This window comes from Gallinula chloropus (assembly GCF_964237585.1).
Source record: "Gallinula chloropus genome assembly, chromosome: 21".
Taxonomy (NCBI): Eukaryota; Metazoa; Chordata; class Aves; order Gruiformes; family Rallidae; genus Gallinula; species Gallinula chloropus.
The window spans coordinates 9141394-9164401 of NC_140106.1; the positions used below are offsets into that span (position 1 = coordinate 9141394).

Genomic DNA, 23008 nt, shown 5'->3' on the forward strand with positions numbered 1-23008 from the left:
ACACTTTCCTCCCCTTTTGTGCTGCACTGGGCAGCTGGGCAGAGCTGGGGAGATGCCAGCCTGCAGCTGCCTCCCTAACCCAGCTCTTCACCCTGCCCTTATCAGCAAACCTCTCAGTGTTTAATTGTGGCTTTTTATATCTCTAGCCAGTGTTACTCCCCAGCACTGGCAGGCTCCCTGCTCAGCCCCTCCAAAAAAACCACTTCTGAGCAGGACCCTGGGCAGGCAGCTGGTGTGACAGCAGCTCCCAGGGCTGGGAGGATCCTCAGGTCCAGCATCAGTTTTGCACTGCATCCATCTGGGCACCCAAAGCTCTGCCTGGCTGGTGAAGGGCTTGTAGCAAAAAGGGCTTGAGCCTGGGAAGACTTGTCCAGCCAAGTATCCTTCCTGGTTTATATCTGCCTGGTAATGAAAACGAGTGATGGGAACATGTTATTTCCATAACCAAATCAGCTCCTGGAGGAGGGGCTGGTGGGTAAAAAGATCAAGATGATTGGGCACTGCCTAAGCAGTGAGATCATCTTGATCTCTTTACCCTGCAGCACATGTGGTACCCAACAAGGATGCACATCTCCATCCCTGCTGCTGGTGTGACTTCATGGGGTGGGGAATGGGAGGGAATCAATGCAGGTGGTGCAGGGCGAGTGTTAATGTTCATTATCTAATTGCAGAGGACTTGATGGCTCTGTTCCTTTTTTCTTCTCCTTTTTTTGTCCAGAGAAGGGCTATGGAGATGCTCAGAGGGCTGGAGCAGCTCCCCTACAGAGAGAGGCTGAGGGAGCTGGGGTGGCTCAGCCTGGAGAAGAGAAGGCTGTGGGGGGACCTCATTGCAGCCTCCCAGTCCCTGAAGGGAGCAGAGGAACAGGAGGGGAATCAGCTTGTTAAAGGGCAGAGACTGGCAGGACAAGGGGGATGGAGTGAAGCTGAAGGAGGGAAGGGGGAGATGAGGTATTGGGGGGAAGTTCTTTGCAGAGAGAGAGTGGTGAGGGGCTGGAACAGGCTGCCCAGAGAGGGGGTGGGTGCCCCATCCCTGGGGGTGTTCAAGGCCAGGTTGGATGGGGCCCTGGGCAACTTTGTGTAGCTCCAGGCCTGGAGGTTGGTGTCCCTGCCTGTGGCAGGGGGGTTGGAGCTCTGTGACCCTTGGGGTCCCTTCCAACCCAGACCAGGCTGGGATTCCATGATTCTAGCTTTATTTGAAATGGATTCTCTTCCATAGGCTGCCAAGCTGTTTGGCTCCTAAAACTTGGTGTTTCAGAAGTGCTTTAGCAACTCAGTCCATCGTGGTGATGATGCTCTGACCTCATTTCTGGAGAACATCAAAGGCAGAGGGATGATGGTTCCTTTGTGCAAGGCTTCCAAACCACCCAGTACCCGAGTCCTTTTGTTGCTTGGTAATTGCAAAGTCTCCTCCTCAGGCCTGGGCTGGTAAAGGCTGAAGCTTGTTGCACAATTAGGGTTAATTATCTGGGAGGAGAAACCACCAGTGGCTCCAGCACTCTTGTGACATTCCTGTTTCTCATTCCCACCCTCCTGCATCCCCAGGATGGCTCCCAGGGTGAGACTGAAACGTGGAGGGGTTCAAAGTCGAGCTGAGCTCTGAACCCACCCATGATGCAGGTGGTGGGGTGGGAATGTCATCCAGGCAGATGCAGTTGGACCTCAGTGGAGCTTTGGAGTGTTTAGAGCATGTTGGTAGCCCCTCTGCCTCCAGGCTCTTGAGTGTGGGGATGGATGTATCCCCCCCCCCACCTCTACAAAGAGCTGCTCCCATTTGAAAATGAATTTGGTGAGTGCTGGCTGTGGATTTCAAGTGCCCTTAGGGCTGGGGTACCTCCCAGGGGAGATGCTCCCAGCCCCTCTCCGATGGATGCTGGCTGCAGGAGAGGGATGCTGGCTGCAGGAGAGGGATGCTGGCTGCAGGAGAGGGAACCCTTTTCCCTGTGTTTTAAATAAAGAAGGAAATCCCAGTTGCTTTTCCAGGCTGCCTGCTGGTGTTGTGGATCTTGGGTAATTATTGCTGGGGTTGGGGTGGTTCAACACTGGCCCTCATGGAGGGTGGGGGGACTGGTGGGTGTTCCCCACCCTGTGCAAGGGGCACGTGTGCTGGGGGAGCTTTAGGGATGTGGCACAGAGCTGCCTGAGTCTGGGGAGGTTTTTGCAGCAGAGCTACAGCCAGCTGGGCTCACAGACACCCTGACAGACACCCTGACAGACACCCCAACAGCCACCTCGGCCCCACAGTCAGCAGCAGCAGGGAAAAGCACCAAATGGGGGGGTTGGGGAGGGGGCAAAAGGGAACCTCCAGAACCTCCCTGGGGGAGAAGCATCCCTTGTTCCCAGCACTGGTTTGGTGAGGACCAGGACATCTTGGAGCAGCAGCAGAGCATCCCCTTCAGATGATGTGCATCCTCCCAGCCCAAGGAGCACGTTGAATTTTAGCACTGGTGGTGTTAAGTCCCCTCCAGCGCCCACTTACCAAGGTAAGAGCATCCCAGCACAACTCCTGCTTGAAGTGTTCACCCTTCTAACTGCTCTTTCAGCATCCCAGGGGTGCCAGCAGGGAAGCCAGGACTGTCTTTGCCTCCACAGGCAGGCAGGAGGAGAGCTGCCCTGGCATTCCTCTGTGTGTTGATGACAAGCTTGGCTCATCCACCCAAGGAATTTGAGGTCCTGCTGTTAGTTGGCAGCTGCTGGGCTGAGGACAGTGGGGAGATGTTAATGATGATGAGCTTTTGTATGTGGAAGTGTTTGTCCTTTCTGGCCCCCACAGGCTCCTCAGCTCTGTTGCTGCACTGGTCTGAGGAATGCTGTAGTTATGAAGCTTTTCCCCCCATCCCAGTGCCCTGAGACCTGATGGAAGCTGCCAAATTCACACTATGTGTGACCTAAATGGGATATAAACCCCTTTCCCTGGGGGGGAGGAGGAGCTGTTGCAATAAACCACAAACCCAAACTGGAATAGGCAGAATTCCCAGCTGGCCAGGACCCTGTTGTAGCTTCCTCAGAGAAGTAACAGGCAGAAAATTTCCAAGTGAAGGCAGCTGGAGGGTCCCAGGTCTGGTTCTGACTTAGTGCAGCTTCCTTTTCCCGTTTTCATTCAGCTGGGTAAGTTTTCAGACAGCATCTTGTGGGGCTTCCTCTTTTGGGTGTGAGGCTGCATGAAGCTCCCAGTCATTTCAGTACCACCCACACCCCCTGCTGTGGGTTGGGGAGGGGGGGGTGACCAGCACACAGACCATGGCTGCTCTGAGCCCTTCCCACCCCTCTGACAGCTCCTGGCTGCTCCAGATGGAAGAGAGCCCTGGAGATAGTGGAGCAAAGCTGCTATCAGAATGTCAGAGGTTGGGGTTATAAAGAATACACCACTGTCTGGTGGCAGGGAGAGGGACTGGGACCTGCTGGCCCAGGCAGCATGAGGGGGTCTTTTGTGAAAGCACTTATTTACTACTCATTTACTACAAAGGGCAGGGGATAGGAGGAGAAACAGGGAGTTTTCATAGAATCATAGAATGGTCTGGGTTGGAAGGGACCCCAAGGATCACAGAGCTCCAACCCCCCTGCCACAGGCAGGGACACCAACCTCCAGGCCTGGAGCTACACAAGGTTGCCCAGGGCCCCATCCAACCTGGCTTTGAACACCCCCAGGGATGGGGCACCCACCCCCTCTCTGGGCAGCCTGTTCCAGCCCCTCACCACTCTCTCTGCAAAGAACTTCCCCCTAATATCTCCTCTCCCCCTTCCCTCCTCCAGCTTCACTCCATCCCCCTTGTCCTGCCAGTCTCTGCCCTTTAACAAGCTGATTCCCCTCCTGTTCCTCTGCTCCCTCCAGGGACTGGGAGGCTGCAATGAGCTCCCCTCACAGCCTTCTCTTCTTTAACCAAACACATGTCCTTTGGGGGAGCTGCAGAGCCCTACAGTGGACCATTCTAGAATATGAGCACAGCAAGGTGGATGCAAGAGCTTGGAGAGACCTGTACAGTCACTTTATTTGCTGCCCCATGGCTCTCTCTCCGCCTGCAAGAGCAGCAAGTGATGTTCTCTAAAGGTCACAGCTCTATTCCCTCTAGCCCAGCTCTCCCTGCAGCTGGTGAACATGTTTTTTAAATGAATAACACAGAATTAGAGCTCATTGTTTTGCCAGGGGCTGTTTGACCCTCATGCTGGGGTTACCTCAAAGGTTTGCAAAGTCTAGAAACACCAAAGCACGTGCCAGCTGCCTCCAGCTCTCTGTATTTTACTCCTACTGAAAGGACCTGGAGTCAGCTCCTTCCAGACTTTTATTAAGAGTTGTTTTGCCCACCTAAATTTGCAAGATCTGGTTACTTAAAGTGTCACTGCCTGAAAGTGGGGGGGTGGTGGTGGGGGAATCCAGGTTATTTGAAACAAGCAAAATATATACTGGATAATTTTATATCCTGGGTTTGTACAGAGGAATTAATTAACAGGAGTTAACTGTTGTGCAGATGAAGTTCCAGCTCTGTAAATCCACCTCTGTAGGAGGCAGAAAGTCCTTTCCAGCGCTGGGGAAGAAGCAGAGTCCATCTCCAACCCGGTGGAGATGCCGTGAGGCTCTTCGGGGTGCAGCTCTGCCCCCTTTCAGTACACCGTGCACCAGTTGCTGCCATCGCTGGGCATGAGCCCACCGGTGATGAGGAGAATCAAATCCACGAACCACCAGATGCCCAGTCCTCCCAGCGTCAGCAGCTTCCCCACGGCGGTGCCGGTGTGGCCCAGGCAGAACCGATCCACCCCGAAGCAACCCAGGAAGAAGGAGTAGAGCAGGGTGGTGATGAAGTAATGCCCAGTGTACCTGCAACGGGAGCGTTCCCAGCTGGGCAGGGGGCAGCAGGGAAAGAGGGGGGGGGTAAAGGGTTGGGGGGCTGAGGGTAAAAGCCGGGTTGGCCCCCGTTCCTTGTGGCTGGGGGGGTCCCTCCCGTGAGGGGCCCAGGGGGTGGGTTGAGGGGGGAGAGGGGCCCTCCCACCCCGTCCTACTTGACGCAGGGCCGGCTGCCCCGCAGGAAGCTCCGCGGCTCGGCGCACTCGATGCCGTCCAGCGCCCGGCACTGCACCCGCGTACGGTCCACCTCGCCGTAAGCCTGGCCGCCGAACTGCGGGCAGCGCGGGTGAGCTCAGCCGCGGGCAGGGCCCTTCCCCCTGCTCCTGCCCGTCCCTTTCCCATCCCCCCCGTTCTCCTTCCCTTTCCCATCCCCTCCCCTTCTTCTTCTCTTCCCCTTCCCCTCCCCCTCCTTCTTCTCTTCCCCTTCCCCTCCTTCTTCTCTACCCCTCCCCTTCTTCTTCTCTTCTATTCTCCTTCCCTTCCCCTCCTCTTCTTCTCCCTTTCCCTTCCCCTCCCCTCCTTCTTCCCTTCCCCTCCCCTCCTTCTTCCCTTCCCCTCCCCTCCTTCTTCCCTTCCCTTCCCCTCCCCTCCTTCTTCCCTTCCCCTCCCCTCCTTCTTCCCTTCCCTTCCCCTCCCCTCCTCCTTCCCTTCCCCTCCCCTCCTCCTTCCCTTCCCCTCCCCTCCTCCTTCCCTTCCCCTCCCCTCCTCCTTCCCTTCCCCTCCCCTCCTCCTTCCCTTCCCCTCCTCCTTCCCTTCCCTTCCCCTTCCCTTCCCCTCCTCCTTCCCTTCCCCTTCCCCTCCCCTCCTTCTTCCCTTCCCCTTCCCCTCCCCTCCTTCTTCCCTTCCCTTCCCCTCCCCTCCTTCTTCCCTTCCCTTCCCCTCCTTCTTCCCTTCCCTTCCCCTCCCCTCCTTCTTCCCTTCCCTTCCCCTCCCCTCCTTCTTCCCTTCCCTTCCCCTCCCCTCCTTCTTCCCTTCCCTTCCCCTCCCCTCCTTCTTCCCTTCCCCTTCCCCTCCCCTTCGTCTTCCCTTCCCCTCCCCTTCGTCTTCCCTTCCCCTCCCCTTCGTCTTCCCTTCCCCTTCCCCTCCCCTTCGTCTTCCCTTCCCCTTCCCCTCCCCTCCTTCTTTTCCCCTCCCCTCCTTCTTCCCTTCCCCTTCCCCTCCTTCTTCCCTTCCCCTTCCCTTCCCCTTCCCCTCCCCTCCTTCTTCTCTCCCCTTTCCCCTTCCCTTCTCTCCCCCTTCCCTTCCCTTCCCCACCCGCCCTTCACCTTCACGCAGCCGTGGCCCAGCTCCTGCTGCGCCGTGGCGTTCCCGCCGTGGTCTACCGGCTCCTCGCACTCCACGAACTCCTCGGGGCTGCGGGGAAGGGAAGGGAAGGGAAGGGAAGGGAAGGGAAGGGAAGGGAAGGGAAGGGAAGGGAAGGGAAGGGAAGGGAAGGGAAGGAGCAGTGAGGCGAAGCCCGTCCCAGCCCGTCCCGCTCCCCCCTTTCCCCCCGCCCGGCGCTCACAGGTAGGTACAGAGGACGAGCGGCGCCCGCGGGTCGGTGTAGGCCCAAGAAGCGGCGGGCGGGCCCGGGCCGGGCTCCTCGGTCTCGGTGCCGTTGTTGGGGAGGCCGCGGGAGGCGCCGTGCAGCAGCAGCAGGTTGCCGAGCAGCAGCAGGGCCTGGCCGCACAGCAGCGCGTAGCCCACCGGCCCGCCGCGCCGCGGCGCCATGGCGGCGCCCGCCCCGACCTCCCGGCCGCGCCGCCGCCCCGCTGCCTCCAGCCAATGAGCGGCCGCTTTCTCGCCTAAGGGGGAGGGGAGTAGGCGCCTCCAGCCAATCAGAGCGGAGGTGGAGGAGGCTGAGAGGTGGTGAGGTGAAGGGATGAGGTAGCGGGGTTGGGCGTGGCCTCTCCGGGCCCGGCCCCGCCGTGAGGCCCGGCCCCGCCTGCCTGGCGCTCCCCGGGGGCCGGGCCCAGGCCCAGCTCGGTGTGAGGTGCTGGGCCGCGGTGGCAGCTGTGTGCCGCCGGGCGGGAGGAAGGGAGCTGGCCGGGGCCTGGTTGCTGGCGGAGCGAGGCCTCCCCTCGCCGCCCTCGCCTGAGATCCCGGGGTGCCGGTACCGGAGGATCCTTCTCTCCAGGCGGCCCCGCCCCGTGTTTCCACCTCCTCCTCCTCCTCCTCCTCCTCCTCGCCGGGGCTCTGCGGGCACCGCTGCCGCCTGCCGTTCGCACCGGGGGAAGGCCTTGCCTCGGCCTGCTCGGCCTTGGGTCATCCTGCCGCCGATACCCGGCAGGGACAGGCTGCCCGAGCCCCCAGGCTGTGGCGGGGGGTTCGGCGTGAGGCAGCAGCCCCGGTGCCCGGAGCCGCTCTGGGGGGTGCGGAGAGCTGCGAGTGAGGGTTTAATACGAGCAGACCCAAAGGACCCCCCCCCCTGCTGTGGGGTAGCACCGCCTTTCCTGAAGGAACCGGGGCTGTGGTGGTTCCCTGGTAGCTCAGGGGCTCTCTCGTGGGGCTGGGAGGCTCCTGCGGTGGTGCTGCCAGAGGGGGATTTCCAGAGAGCTGCAGGAGGACTTGGTTGGTTTGCTGGGTGTGGTGGCCAGCTGGCCCTTTGAACCCTTCTCCAAGGGTTAAGAGGCTTCCAAGTGGCTTAAAGGTTCCATAGCCTGTGGGGTGGGCAGCACATTTCACTCACAGCAGCAGTGGAAGGCACAGAGAAGCGTGGAGAGTGTGTTTGTTTTACTCTGGTTTCACGCTGCTCCATCAGCACAAAGCATCTTTGAAATGGGTGTCAATAAAACTTCAGGGCCTGATGTTTCAGACCTTACTACATTCATTGCCAGGGAGAGGTGGTGTCCAAAGGGGCTGGGAATGCAGCCTGAGATGAGAGGTGGTGGTAAGGAAATAGCCAGGGCAGCAGCAAGTCAAGGTCCAGAGGAATCTGGACAGCCAAGTGCTGCTTGGAAGAGGCTCAGAGCCAGGAGAGGTGAAACTTGTGCCCTGTGTTCCCTGGAGCATGACTCTGGAAAGGGGACTCAACCCCCTGAGCAAACTTTGACCCAAAGGAGAACAGGGAAGGGATTTCAGGAATTGCCTGGCCCATCTCCCTGCCCAGAGGAAGAGCTACTCCTGCTTGGATAGGCAAGTAGCAGTTTCTTATTTTTTAATCCTAGCTGCCCTACCCTTTGTACAAAGTGATTGGCATGTAGACATCCACCTCTGAGTGCTTTCTGGATTGACCCAGTCATTGACTGAAGAGAACAGCATGCTCAGCTACATCAGAGTAGAGAGTTGGAGCCTGGGATCCTGCTATTGACCCTCTACACATGCACAAGGTGCTGCCTGTTTCCATCAGCTTTCTTCTGCCTTGTTTAATCCCCCCCTCCCAGTGTCTTGAGGTCACTAGATTAGAAATGCCAAGCCTGGTTTGAGGCAGGTGCAGTAACTCCAGCTGGAGCCCAGGCAAAACTGTAGTTCCAGAAGAATCCCTTTGGGAGAGAGCCCTTCCTGGGGTTCCTGGGTGCCCGTTAGCCAGGCCTCTGCTTCCTGAGCCAGCTGGGCTGTTCCTGGTGATGTCAGTTGAAGGCAGAAGGAGATTTCTGCATCCAGGATTCTTCATCTGCCTTAGAGTGCTTCTAACAAGCATATGTGGTGTGTGGAGAGGCTGGAGGAGCCAGCAGGGCTGAGGCTGGAGGAGGAACACGGTGTGTCTGGCTTGGCTGTTTCAAGCCACTGTTAACATGTTCAGCCACTTGAGTTGGAGTCCTTGTGCCCCTTCAGTCTGGCACAGCCTGACTAGAAAAGGGAGGGTAATGGCCAGCCCCAGCAGGAGGATTTCTGAGAAACATCTTTTCTTGCTGATTCCACAGCTTTGTTTCAAACAACTGTGGAAACAACGAGCAGCAGCTGTTGTTTGGGTGATTCATTCTGTAGCCTTTCCCCTGGACTCGCTCTCCTCCTCAGCACCACATGGCTCTCTAAACCACAGCCCAGCAGCATCTCTCTTGTCCTGCTCATGAAGTGTCAGTGGACTCTATGAATACCCTGGCTGTGCTGTCACTTGTTTTGTGTCATTGGCCTTGTACCTGGAGTGTTGTGTCCAGTTCTGGGCTTCCTAGGATAAAACAGACAGGGATGTCCTGGAGAGAGTCCAAAGGAGGGACACAAAGATGCTGAAGGGCCTGGAGCATCTCCCCTGTGAGGAAAGGCTGAGGGAGCTGGGGCTGTTCAGCCTGGAGAGGAGAAGACTAAGGGGGGACCTTATTCATGTTTATCAATATCTGAAGGATGGGATGCAGGGGGAATGGGCAGCCCCTTTTCAGTGTCTGTGGGGACAGGACAAGGGGCAATGGCTGCAAGTTGGAGCACAGGGAGTTCCACAGCAACATGGGGAAGAACTTTTCCCCAGTGAGGGTGAGGGAGCCCTGGGACAGGCTGCCCAGGGGGTGTGGAGTCTCCATCTCTGGAGAGATTCCAGACCTGTCTGGACACCGACCTGTGTGCCCTGTCCTAGGGAGCTGCTTTGGCAGGGGGTTGGACCCCATGGGCTCTGGAGGTCCCTTCCAACCCCTGTGATTCCCTTTAGAGACCAGATGAATGTTGTAAAGCCCCCAGAGGGGATGGGCAGCAACAAAACCCAACAGAGGAACTCCCTCTGTGCCAGGATTTACTGGATTGTTTCAGCTGATTCTTCTCCAAGACCATCTACTGCTGTGTCTGATGGCTCTACTGATGGGGGCACTTCAGGTGTCAGATGAGCAGTTCTCCAGCCTTTTTGTTCCCCAAGTTGGGAATTTGACCCAAACTGTGTGTTCAGGAGCTGTCCTTGTTTTCCTGGTTCATTTCTGGAGCGTTGAGGTGTGTTGTCTTCAATTCCTTGTACTGCAAGGATGCTGTAGTGGTGCTGAGCAACAGAAGTCAAGGGAGATGGATTGCTAAATATGTTTCCTCTTGCTAAATGCAGACCTGGGAATCTCACGCCCCACAGGCAGCAACTGTGGGGTCATTCATGTTTGTGTGTTGTTTGTACAGTGGTATCCATGTTTGATCCATGGTGGTATCGTGGGCTTGTTCAGCTTGGAGAAGAGAAGGCTGTGGGGGGACCTCATTGCAGCCTTCCAGTGCCTGAAGGGAGCAGAGGAACAGGAGGGGAATCAGCTTGTTAAAGGGCAGAGACTGGCAGGACAAGGGGGATGGAGTGAAGCTGGAGGAGGGAAGGGTGAGATGAGATATTAGGGGGAAATTCTTTGCAGAGAGAGTGGTGAGGGGCTGGAACAGGCTGCCCAGAGAGGGGGTGGGTGCCCCATCCCTGGGGGTGTTCAAGGCCAGGTTGGCTGGGGCCCTGGGCAACCTTGTGTAGCTCCAGGGCTGGAGGTTGGTGTCCCTGCCTGTGGCAGGGGGTTGGAGCTCTGTGATCCTTGGGGTCCCTCCCAACCCAGACCAGGCTGGGATTCTATTATAATCCATGGGAAGCCTCCTGTAACACCCAGTTGATGGGAAACTGGCTCAAACACTATGTGCAGCTTCCATAAGGGATGGAGATAGAAAAACCTCTGCTGCTTCTATCATCAGGTGGGAATAAAACCCTCTGTCCTGCCTTGCAGCGCTCTGTGATTCAGCGTGCCAGCCTCCTGGGCTGCTTTGTGGTTTGGTCTGTCAGGATACAGAAAACTGGCTCCTTCCAACAGGAACAAGAGGTTTTCTGGTTGCTGGAAGCTGTGATGAGGGGGGTAAAAACCTGAGTTGTGGGTCATCTTCCTACAGCTCCTGCAAAAACCAGATGCAGTTTGGGGATGTGAAGGGCCAAATGATTCTTCCCTCTTGACTTGCTCAAACAGCAGTATAAACCTCTTCTCAAATCTTCCAAGAACTCATGGTTAAGGAGAGGGGGAAGACCTGTGCCAATTGCTCAGCCTGTTAGGTGGGTATTGATGCCAGCTTCTGCCAGATGTGCCTTCAAAAGCATGATGTTTCTAACACATCATAGGTGTTGGTGAGAGCCCTGTGAGAAACTGGGCTCTGTAGGGATGCTTCTGGCTGAGAACCCTCGAAGGGCACTCACATGCTGCTGTCTGTGCTGATGAGGTGTGTGGCTGGTGGGGTAGGTCTGGCTCTGGGGCTGTGCTGAGGGATTTTGCTGCATCTGTTTTGTTTGAGAGCAGCGACCTACGAGGGGAGAAGAACGTGGATGCTCGAAGCAACCTGGGAAGTACCACAGCCAGAAAACAAGAGAGGTTATCAGTATATCAGAGTGCTGTTGTTGGTAAAACTGGGGTTTATGGTGAGGCAGATAGAGCCCTGGGACAGGCTGCCCAGGGGGTGTGGAGTCTCCTTCTCTGGAGAGATTCCAGCCCCGTCTGGATGCCGCCCTGTGTGCCCTGTCCTAGGGAGCTGCTTTGGCAGGGGGGTTGGACCTGATGATCTCTGGAGGTCCCTTCCAACCCCTGTGACTCTGTGATTTGTCTGGGTTCTTGTATGCTGCTTATCACTGTGGCATGAGGGTGCTTCCCCATCACCCTTCCCTAACGTGACCGATGCCTCACGTGTTGTTTATTCCTCCTCCATCCTGAGGAAGACACCGTGTTGTTTATTCCTCCTCCATCCTGAGGAAGACACCGTGCTCCCAGGAAGGGTGTTTAATGGGTTCCTGTGCTGGAGCAACACACGTGATGCTGGGACCAGAGGGCAAAGCCCACGATGGTGTCTCCATGCCGGGGAGGTTCTGTCTTACCCACCCGCACCCCGCGGGGTTGTGGGGTGATATAAGGTGAAGCCCGGTCTCTGCACGCTTCACATACACCGTGAGGGGGCTGTGGGAGAAGGCAGAGGGGCTGCAGGGTGTGGGCCGTGCTGGCAGCCCTTCCCTTCGGCCAGCTCGCAGGGAACTGGCTGGGTTCATCCCTGGGGGCTCCGCCGGCCTCTGCCACACGAGGAGGGGTCGCTGGGTACTTGGCACGGCCGGGCGAGGGGATGGAGCCCCGGCGGGCGGCTGGGTGATGTCCTGCAGCCCCCCAAACACACACATACACCAAGGCCCGGGGCTACCGCCGCCCTTGTCACCCTCCGTGAGCCGGGGCCGCCCCTTGTCCGCCGCGTTCCGAGCGGCAGGGGCGGGCGGAGCGGCCCCGCCCGGGGGCGGCGCGGCGCAGGCCCCGGCCCGGCTCCATAAGGCCGCGGGGCGCCGGCCGGACCCAGCGCCCCAGCCGGGAGGGGAGATGCGGACGCCGAGAGACATGGCCTGGGCCCGGGCGGAGTGGAGCTGCCTCTGCCTCCTCCTCCTCCTGCTGCTGGCCGCGCCCGGGCAGCCGGGCCGAGCGGGTGAGTGAGGCGGGGACGGGGCCTGGGCCTGCCGCCGGCCTCCGGTAACCCCCCCCCCCCCCCCGCCCCTTCTTCGCCTCCTCCGGCCTCCCCTTGCTTTCCCGGTCCCTTTTCCCAGCCCCTCTGTAAGCGCCGGGCCCCCTCCCCATCCTCGCAGGGCCCGGCCTAGCGCTGGGTCTGGCAGCCCCTTTCCCTTCCTCGGGGCTGCCGGGGCCCAGCCTGGCCCCGAGGGCGGGTGGGTGGGTGGGAGGGAATGGGGCAGCTTCTCTCCCCTTCCCTTTGCCGGAGCTGGGGGTCCTGCTTAGCTGTCCCTTCTCCTCGCCCCGAGAGTGGGGGGTCTCCCCCTTTATGGGCAGCCCTGGCAGTACGTGGTTATGGTGTGTGTGGGGGGTTACAGGTGGCTGAAGGGCTCTGGTGAGGAGGGTGCTGTGTGGTGACACAGCCTGGGCCCTGTCCAGGACCGTCCCTTCCAACATGCCCTGCTAAATATTGCTCACATTCAGAGGGCCTGAGAGGACAGCAGAGCCTTTGTCTTAACCCTGAAACGTGAGGAGCCAATCTGGGCCGGTGAGCTGCTGGGGTCCCCTTACACCTGCTCTGAGATTGCTGGTGTCCAGGGAACGCTGCTGCTGGGCTCTCCAGCCCTCCTGGCCAGGCTGGACAATCTCTCCAGGTGCTTTTCTGGGCTCTCTTAATGGGCTTTTTATGAGTTGACGTTGTGCTCTCTTTATGGGCTGTGCATAAATTGAAAGTGTTCCATTTATAGGCTTTTATGATGCTGATTCTGATGTGATATACATACGTGATAGACAGAAATGTCTCCTCTGTTGGCATTTCCCTCCCCCTGAAGGGATATATGCATCGTGTTAAACTTGTGCATTTATCATTAATCCATAGTTTATAATCAGGACTTCCTAACTGAGGAATCTTCTAAACCTCATTTTGATGCTGAGAAACAGTGCTCTTGTGGTGGGTATCCCTCCCTGAAGGATCCTGTGCTGCACATCTCTTCCCCTCTCACTTGGTTTGCTGTCACAGGCAGTCGTGAGCCGTGTGCTAGATGAACACCAAGCTTTGAAAGGTGGCTGCTGGCTTGTGGCAGAGGTAGGGTGCTGTCCTGGAAACTCTGTGCTGAGGTGGGAAGTCCTCAATGATGCACCTCCTGACAGTGGATGTTTGTGCTTCCAACAGAGCAGTCGGTGTTGAGGGGGTAATATTTTAGCTCCTACCTGTGGGTGGGAGGAACCATGGTTCACTGTGTCACTGGTGGTGGCTGGTGGGGTTTCTCTCTGCCTTCTGGAGTCTCTGGCCTGGCTGAGAATGCCAAACCTGTGATGAAAGTTCAGCTGTTCATCTGGACCTTCGTGGACTCGGGGCTGAGCATGAAGGAGGGGAGAAACGAGTGGCCCTTTTTCAGTTTATCCAGGAACTTCCAGCTTTTGGAAGTGCTGAAAATACCTGAATGAACATAATCATACAGTGGTGAGTAGCCTTAAGGGGTTTGGATAGTGTAGCCTTTCCCCTTCTAGTTGTGGCCTCAAGTGTTTGGCTGTGTGGATACACATAGAAAAGGTCTGTCAGGGACTCTGGTTTTTGCTGCTCTGTCCCATTCCTGATACTTGGTGTCATGCACGTACTGGGATGTTGCAGCCCTGCTTTATCAGCTTTTAAAGGAATCCTTAAAGCTTCTAATCACTTTGGGTTGAATTTTCTTGGAAGATGTGATGTTTGGATAACTCCTTTGTTCAGCTCCTGAAAAACACAGCGCTGCCTCACCCACATTTCAACGAATCTGGGACAATCATTCAGCAGAGCCAAGAGGGTTTTGATGGTTATTTCCTCAGTGTGAAGAGTGAAAAGAGAAAAGACATTTCAGCATGGCTAATCTTGCCTCTGGTAGTGCTTTATTTTTGGAAAAAAGGAAGTTTGAAATGTGACTTTGTAGTTTCCATGCATCTCGATCATTATCGTTTCTCAAGATAAAATGAAAAAGAGAAAGAGTTTATTTGCTCAACTCTACTGAGTTCTGTGATTGAATTTGTTTTGTGTGGTTTCCTTTGGAGGCCAAATTTAAAGATAGCAACATCTCTGAAGATGAACTGTTCCCACGAGCCTTCAGTGTGTGAAGAGAGTTGACAGCCGCCCAGCTGCGAGACGTGGAGGAAGCGAGTGGGCTCAACGTGTGATGAGCTGCAGTCTGTGGGCAAAGCTGTCCTGGGTGGGAGGGCAGAGACTCCAGGACCATTCACCCAGAGGGAAATGTGTCCCAGTGAGATGAATCCTCTTGGAATAGAGGGCTGTGTGGCAGCCAGGAAAGCCAATGGCATCGTGGCTTGTGTCAGAAATAGTGTGGCCAGTAGGTGTGGGGAGGGGATTGTGCACCTGGACTAGGCACTGGGGAGGCTACAGCTTGAGTGCTGGGTCCAGTTCTGGGCTCCTCACCATAAGAAGGACATTGAGGTCCTGGAGTGAGTCCAGAGAAGGGCAACCAGGCTGGGGAAGGGGCTGGAGGGCAAATCCTCTGAGGAGCGGCTGAGGGAGCTGGGGGTGTTCAGCCTGGAGGAGAGGTTGCTGAGGGGAGACCTTCTCCCTACCTCCCCTGCCCTGCCAGGAGGGTGCAGAGAGGTGGGTGATGGTCTCTTCAGCCAGGGGACAGGAGATGGGACAAGGGGAAATGGGCTCAAGCTGCCCCAGGGCAGGGGCAGATCAGATGTGAGGGAAAAGTTCTTCCCTGGCAGAGTTGTGGGGCTGTGGCACAGGCTGCCCAGGGAGGGGCTGAGTCACCCACCCTGGATGTGTTTAAAAAAGGGCAGATGAGGTGCTCAGGGATCTGGTTTAGCACAGGGCAGGAACAGTTTGATTTGATGATCTTAAAGGTCTTTTCCAACCTGGTGATTCTGTGATTTGCTGCTTCCTCTTGTAAGGAGGTTCCAGAGTGGAGAGGATGTCGTGACAGTACCAGAGGAGAGGAGCAGGGGTCCTTTCCAAGGAAAAAAGAGGAGCACTTGTCTTGCAGACAAATTAGCATGGCTTTAGGCAGGGCAGAAGGCATAGTAAGAGTCTAGACAGGAAACACTTACAGCACTTGTCAGGATTTCAGCAAGAGGAAGGTAAGAATGCTTTAGGAAATGTTGCTGTAGAAGAGCCCAATATGCTCATTAACGTCCAACGCCTCCTGGAATATTACTAATAAAAAGGATGTTAACTGTTCTTGCCAGCTTTAATGTGAAAGGAATGTTCCAGGTGAGGAATAAATCAAGTTAGAGGAATTTGCTTCTCTTGCTGTGATAGTTGGGTCATCTTTTCCTACCTTCTAAACCAGCACTGTGACACAAGGGAGACCCCTCTGTGCTGTTTGTTAGGGAAGATGAACCTGTGGAGATACATGAACAAGTGAACTTTGATGCTTGTGAGGTCTTGCTGGGTGGTTGTGTCCTGTTTGGGATCCTTTTTCAGGACAGGTGTGGCCTAACTGGAGAGTAGAGCTGGTAGAGCCTAATGGGACTGGTCAGAGATCTAAGGACTAGAGTGTGCAAGGAAGAACTCAATCTTGGCCTTTCCTTAGTGGAAGGAAAGGGGAAGGAGGATGTGACAACAAGCTTTGAAAGCCTAAAAACCTGTAGGCATGCAGAAGGGGAATAAACTGCCCACCTCCTTTGGAAAAGAAAGATGCTATTTCAATCACAGTGAGGGGAATCTGTTGGACATGGGGGGGTTGTTGGGGCTGCTTGGAGTAGAACTGGTCCAGCCCTGGGCCCAAGGATGGACTAGCTGGCCAGCTTTTAGTCCTGCCTAAATGTTGGATGACTGGTGTGTCAGACCTCATCTGTTAATTGAAATTGATCATAACAGTGGCTAATTTAATGAGTCTGTGTATTTAATGCTTTAGCAATGTCTATCTTCTGACTCAGGCATGCCCATGGCTCGTAGGAGAGTAAAGCTCATTGCTGCTGACTGATGCTCTAGGTTGAGTGTGGTTTAGGTCAAGCCTTACACTTACAGTAAAAGGACTCAGTGTTTCTAGGGGGAATGCAGGTGAAGGGAATGTTAACATCATCTTCTGTGCAGTGCTGGGTTTTTTTCCTGGCTCTATTTCCACTCTCACTTGGGGATTGAGGAGATGGAAGTGGGTGAATGCAGGTAAATGGTCATACTGGGTGTTGCTGGTAGACAGCTGCGAACACATCTGGGTAGTGCCAGAGGGATTCCAGTGTCTGCTTGTTGTAGGGGATGATGCTCTTTGGTATTGTGTGATGCTGAAAGCAGCAGGGGATCCAAGAAGGGTTGGTGGGAGCAGAAATTGAGCCTCACAGCCATCACTGGCAGGCTTAGGTGGGGTGGGCTTTGAGCTTTATCACCACAAATCCAGTCCTGGCTGTGGGAAGGGTGGCTTTTGTGCACGTTCCTTGTTAGTGTCTCTCTGCTGCCAAGCTGGTCACATGCAGACAGGCTTGTTTTCATGGAATGAGTTCCTATTGTGGTGTGATAGGCTGCAGCCTCAACTTTCCCATTTCTGCTTTGGTTTTGGTTTTATTTTTGCTTTCTTTGAAGGGTGTATCTTTCACTTCACTTTACCAGGCTGGGGAAAAAAGACCTGTAGTAAAAGAAGGGTGATAATTGGGGTGAACTGATGGGTGTGGGTGGATGGAGCTGCGTGCTGTGTTTCCCTAGCTGAGCCAACAGTCTGTGAGCCTGCCAAGCTCTGTGCAGCCTGGAGATGCAGCTTGACTCTTGCTGAACAGAGATCCAACCTGTCAGGGAGTGAATACCCAACCTTGTTGATGGTTTTCAAGCTCCCACATGCCGTGGAACACGCACCGAATTCCTCTGCTTGTGGATGTGGGGTGGGGAAGGGAAGGTGATTCACATCTTCCTAATGGCCTCCAATGTTTGCTAATTAAAGGCAGTCTTTAATGAGACAAGATAAATAGAGGATGCAATTGGGCTTCTCTTTTTTTTCCTCCTTGGAAATACGATCCCAACTGGTGTCACATCCGGGAGTGACTGATAAGAGACGTGACATCAGTGGTGACCTGTAGCAGAGCTCAGACAGCAGCTGGTGGCAGGAAGCACCTCAGTACAGGGAGTCCTGCAAGGTACTGACATATGTTTTGAAAGCCACTGTGCTGGACAACGGTATCGACTGGACTGGAGAAAAAGCTACCAAAATACCTTTTTCTATCAAAAAAAGCTACATAAATAGTGTCTTTCAGGAGAAACACCTAAATATCTTCACACCTGCAGAACCAGATGAGTATCTGGCTTTGGTTTTCCCTCTCTGCTTTCTCCCAGCAGCAGCCTTTGTAGAGGAAGATTTAGGGACAGGGTTGTCTCCAGCATGTTCTAGTTCCTGCTTCATTGCACTTGTCCCTTTCATTGGGTTTTTGATTAACTGGCTTGGTGCCCCTCTTTGAGGGCTGCCAGTGATGTGTGAAATACCACACAGGGCAGTGGACATGGAAATAGGCTCCTTAGAAATTGAGGGTTGAGGAATGGGGGTACTTGCTGTAAGGGGTGCTTTTGTCCTGGGGGCTCTCAGCCACCACTGAATGGTTTTGTGGTGGTGAGAATCCCACAGGACAAACTCTTGTCTCTTCTGTACATCAGTGGGCTTGTGTTCAATTCGATCTGTGCTGGAACTTAGGGAGAGACAGGATGTTTTTGCCAGAAAAAGAAAGAGTTAAAGGGGAAGAAGAGAGGCTGAGGGAGCTGGGCTGGTTCAGCCTGGAGAAGAGAAGGCTGTGGGGGGACCTCATTGCAGCCTTCCAGTCCCTGAAGGGAGCAGAGGAACAGGAGGGGAATCAGCTTGTTAAAGGGCAGAGACTGGCAGGACACTGCCTCCTCCTCCTCTGAGTTTTGCCCACAATGAAGGGAAGAATAAGGCTTTGTACCTACACCTGCCTTCAGCTGAAAACTGAATGCTTTTAGTGCTGTTTCTCTACAGGAAGTAGACAAGTCCTTCTGTGGGAAGTCCTCTGAGTTGCACTCTTCACAGAAAGCCCCTCCTGGTTTTGCCAGCTTCATATAGTGAGTCACTCCATCATCTTCTGCTCCCAAGCTGCTTTTGGGGAGTCCTGCTGCTTTCAGTGCTGCAAAGATCAGCTGTGTCCTACTGTTTCCATAGCCTGTGTCCTAAGAGAGTCTCCAGAACTCTGTCTAGAGGTCCCAGTGTAGCATCCCAGTGCTTCTGGGTGGGACTGGGGAAGTAACAAGTGCAGAGCAGCGACGTGTGAGAGCTCGGGGCCGGATGTGGGGAGGAAGATGTGGTTGGAAATGACAACTGTAGAGAAGTGATTTACCTGACTGTGCTTGTGGTGGTTCATCCCAGGGAAGGAAGCAGCCCTTCCCTCCCCTACTTCTGGGCCAAGGAGGTATTGCCACTGTACTTTCTGTAGCCTGTGAACACAAGGGCTATTTTCAGGAAGCTTCTCTCTGCTGTTTTTAATACCTTTTATTCCAGTAATTGTTGTAATGAATGAAACTTCTGCTGTGGTCTGTGTACTGCCTGATTTCTTGAGAAACAGCACAGCTCTGCCTGTGCCTGTGTGACACAGATGCTGTGTGGCACATAGGTGGGCTGGGATGCTCTTGTGTGCTCCAAAGGGATGGGTGTACGTGCTGCAACGTGAGAGAGCTTGAAATCAGTCAAGCTGCTTCGGCTTCCACTTCGGGGATGTTGGTGGAAAGGGTGTGGAGAAGTGGGTGTCCTTTTCACTGGGACAGCCACTTACTGGGATGCCCAGTTTGAGGTGGTGCTCGTAGTGTTGGGGATGAGAAGAGACCCACTGAAAGCATCTGCAGGAGGCCCAGTAAGGTCTCTGGGGAGACCTTCTCACCACCTACAGCTGCCTGAAGAGAGGGTGTAGAGAGGTGGGCGATGGTCTCTTCAGCCAGGGGACAGGAGATGGGACAAGGGGCAATGGGCTCAAGCTGCCCCAGGGCAGGGGCAGAGCAGATGGGAGGGAAAAGTTCTTCCCTGAAAGAGTTGTGGGGGCCTGGAACAGGCTGCCCAGAGAGGGGGCTGAGTCACCCACCCCTGGGTGTGTTTAGAAAAGGGCAGATGAGGTGCTCAGGGATCTGGTTTAGCACAGGACAGGGACGGTTGGACTTGATGATCTTAAAGGTCTTTTCCAACCTTGCGATTCTGTGATTCTCAGTGGCACTGGCTTTGGGAGATGTTTGGGGAACCTGTGGCATCCTGAGCCTGTGCAGGGGCTCCAGCCTGTTTCCCAAACAGTGGAGCAGGCCTCCCTGGAGGCTTTGAGCCCACGTGCCACTCACAGGCACCGTTGGGGTCTCAGTGTGAGTTTTGGCAGGGCTGGGTTGTAAGCGAGTGCAGCGTCACGGTCCCACCCTGAGAGATTTTGGAGGACCTCAGAAACTAAACCATCCCCTCACCACCCCCTGCCTTTGGCAGCTATTTCTGGAGACACAGGCGGTGCTGAGAAGGAGAACTGTTCCCTTCCCCCTACCTTTGGGTCGGGGAGTTGAGGCTCCTCTGATGAGCTCACTGATTCCATTGCCATGAGCTAGTAAAACTGTTGCTCTTAATCCTGCCGCAATCCCTGGCGACCCACCTCCTGCTTCCCCTCCCCAGCCAGGCACAGGCAGACAGCAGCCCCTGATGGGAAAAGTAATTTACATGTGGAGTTTGTTGTTGTTAACAGAGTGGATACAGAACCCTTTGCTTGCAAAAAAAAAAAGGGTGCCTCATAAGGGAAACTTGGACCTGAGCCTTTTGTTTGCTTCAGAGGATCTATCTGATGTTGCAGATGCGAATCATTTCTAGCCTGCTCTGCAAAAGGCTGCTTTGTTGCCTGCATTTGTTTCACCTCCCTTGTTTTTATAAGGTCCTTAAGAGCTGTCTAAGAACATCATGAGTAGTACTGGCCCAGTGTCAGAGGTTTAGCTGTGGACATAACACAGCTCTGCTGGGCTGGCGTTGCTGCCGTGCCGTTAGGAAGCACAGGGGCTGCTGGAGCCCCTGGGAGTTAAACTGGAAGAGGCTGCGTGGCCAAGCTGGTGTGGTTCTGCAGCTTTGCAGTGTAGGACACCTGATTTCTATGCTGCCTTTCTGTGTGTCCTTGAAGAAGCTCTCTCTCTGCTGACCTGCTTTGTTAAACGCTCTGATTCCTGCTGATGGAAAGCCATGGTGCACCAGGCAAGTTTGGAAAGCAAAGCTTTTGATTTGAAACCTGCTGGAAATTTTGGTGCTTCTCTGCCCTTTTACCACCCAAGCCAAGTGTGCTCTGCTCCAGAATTTGCTCTGTGCTCTCCTGTGTACATCAGGGCCTTTGGCCTTTCCCCTGCCAGTGGCAGAAGGTTCTGCAGACCCACGCTGAGCAGCCCAGCTTCAGAGGCTGTGGTAAGCTGGATACCTGAACGGGAATCCCAGGCTTCCTACTGAAGGGGCTTTTCCTGAAATACCCTTTTCTCCCTTGTGCCTTATCCTTCTGATTGCCTTGTTTCTTTAACCAGTGCTTCTGTTCTGCTGTCTAGGTTTCCAGCAGCTCTCTCAGTTGTCTTCCTATGAAGTTGTGATCCCGCAGAGGTTGGGAAGAGAACGGCGAGAGGCTTCCGACGCCTCCTCAGTGCAGGTACTGGGCAGGCTTCAAAATCCCTTCAGTTTAGTGTCAGCTTCCTGGTAAGATCCACCCAAAACTGACCTGAAATTCTCACAAAACACTGTCAGGCTCCTGTAGCAGCAAACATGTGTCCATTCTTACATGAGAGTATTACATCAGCAGTGCCTTTAGCTGACTGAGAGCGAACACCTCCCTGCTCCAGAGGTTACAAGTTGCTGCAGAGGGTTTTTGATACAGATGTAGAAGTTGCATAATGAGACTTACTAAGCACTGGAACAGGTTTTGGAGAGCTGGGGGAATCGTTATCTTGGGAGATGTTCAAATTCTGACTGGAGGGCCATGAAGATGATCAGAGGGCTGGAGCAGCTCCCCTATGGAGAGAGGCTGAGGGAGCTGGGCTGGGTCAGGCTGGAGAAGAGAAGGCTGTGGGGGGACCTCATTGCAGCCTTCCAGTGCCTGAAGGGAGCAGAGGAACAGGAGGGGAATCAGCTTGTTAAAGGGTAGAGACTGGCAGGACAAGGGGGATGGAGTGAAGCTGAAGGAGGGAAGGAATTACATATCAGGGGGAAGTTCTTTGCAGAGAGAGTGGTGAGGGGCTGGAACAGGCTGCCCAAAGAGGGGGTGGGTGCCCCATCCCTGGGGGTGTTCAAGGCCAGGTTGGCTGGGGCCCTGGGCAACCTTGTGTAGCTCCAGGCCTGGAGGTTGGTGTCCCTGCCTGTGGCAGGGGCGTTGGAGCTCTGTGACCCTTGGGCTCCCTTCCAACCCAGACCAGTCTGGGATTCTATCGAGGAGGCCCTGGGCAGCCTGGGCTGACTCTGCAGCCACTTTGAGCTGGGGAGGGGAGTAAGATTAAGCAAAACTCCAGCAGTACTTTCCAGCCTGTATGATTCTGCTGTAGCCACGTAACTAAAGAATTCAAACTTCAGAGAATTTGGATTAGACTGACTGTGTTTAGTCACAAATCTTACAAACATTGGCAGAATGTGTTATTAACAATAATGCCTTGCAGGCTTTTACAGTTGTTGGCTAGTACTCCTGCTGTGATATTTAATGTCATGGTCAGGTGATTCAGCTGATCCACTTCATATTTAAGGGCCCCAATTGCTGTGTGTAGAACTTGGCTAGCTCAAGGCTATGGGGGTACAGCCTCACTGAATGTTCAGTATTAAAACTGTGTTTTCCTTTTCCAGCTGTAACTGAGGGTTTTTCTAGGGAAGCCTTAGAAAACAAGCAATAAGAAAACCACAAAGCTATTTTGAACTAGCTGCCTTCACGTGACTTCTCCCCAGTTACACAGGAAGGGATGCCAGGTTTCTGGAGGTAGGGACAAGTATAAAATAGGTTTCAGGCTCACCCACACGTGATTAATTCCTGGTTTGGGTTTAGAAAAGTAAGTTTATTAGCTGGCAAGTTTGGTGTGGGCACATGGGATGTGAGGGCAAGTCCTGATGGCTGCAGTCAGCTTCTCATTGCAAAGCTTTGTTGGCTCAGTGAAGTTGGCAGGAGCACAAGGAACACCTGCTCCCTGGTTGGGCCACCAGCAAGAACTGGGATGGGAGAGGCAGCTCAGATTGAGGGGAGGGAGGGCTGCTCTGGGTTTGAATTTTGTTGGTATGAGCTTCATCACCAGCAACTGCAGCTGTATCTATACAGGCTGACTGGCCCTGAGCTACAGGGGTGATGGTGCTGATCTGAATGCAGCAGTGATGGAGCTTGCAGAGACTGCTTTCTGCCAAACTCTTATTGATTTCAAAGAATGTTTTATTCATTAACATGAGTAAAATGCAACTTTTTTTCTTATATTCAGGACAAGGTGTCATATGTTATTGAGATAGAGGGGAGAGAACACACGATTCATCTAGAAAAGAACAAGTAAGTGAAGAATTTCCTTTGATTTGTTGAATTCTCTCTGTTGTGTCCAAAGAATGAGTTGGTAGGTAGTGTGTGAGCTCTGATTCTTGAGATTCTTTACGTGCTTGCTCTGAAATCTGCAAAGAAAGAGGATGAAAGTGGATTTGGTCACAGTCTTGGCTATCAGCCAGCAGCCCTGGTGATTCCTCTCCCTGAAGGAAGCAATAGTTTACTCAAAGGGTATCTGAAATGACTCTCTCCATCCACATCTGAAAATAAACAAACTGAACTATATGTCAAGTAAATATTTTCACTTTCTCCTGGGTTTTGTTTGTTGTTTCACGGTTTTTCTTCCCCTGTCTCAGTAGCACAAGAATACTAATAAAGGAGAAGCTGGCTATATCCAAGGTGTTAATACCCAGACCTTACAGGCAATATAGCTGTT

General features: G+C 54.3%; 2 protein-coding genes across 2 annotated transcripts in view; one reads left to right on the forward strand and one right to left on the reverse strand.

Moving 5' to 3' along the window:
* Positions 1 to 4167: 4167 nt before the first annotated feature.
* On the reverse strand, positions 4168 to 6560 carry TM2D2 (TM2 domain containing 2). The gene is made up of 4 exons (XM_084274043.1): positions 6342 to 6560; positions 6103 to 6190; positions 4993 to 5108; positions 4168 to 4810 (listed from the first exon to the last, which is right to left on the reverse strand). The coding sequence occupies exons 1-4, from the start codon at positions 6545 to 6547 to the stop codon at positions 4597 to 4599; spliced, it is 624 nt and encodes a 207-aa protein (XP_084130169.1). The 5' UTR covers positions 6548 to 6560; the 3' UTR covers positions 4168 to 4596.
* Positions 6561 to 11998: 5438 nt separating this feature from the next.
* The window catches only part of LOC311199894 (disintegrin and metalloproteinase domain-containing protein 9-like), a 30192-nt gene continuing 19182 nt past the window's right edge, over positions 11999 to 23008 (forward strand). Inside the window, exons 1-3 of the mRNA XM_084274033.1 lie at positions 11999 to 12127; positions 20627 to 20724; positions 22520 to 22584. Of these exons, the coding sequence (XP_084130159.1) occupies positions 12025 to 12127; positions 20627 to 20724; positions 22520 to 22584 (266 nt within the window). The 5' untranslated portion in view covers positions 11999 to 12024. The remainder of the gene's footprint in view (positions 12128 to 20626; positions 20725 to 22519; positions 22585 to 23008) is intronic.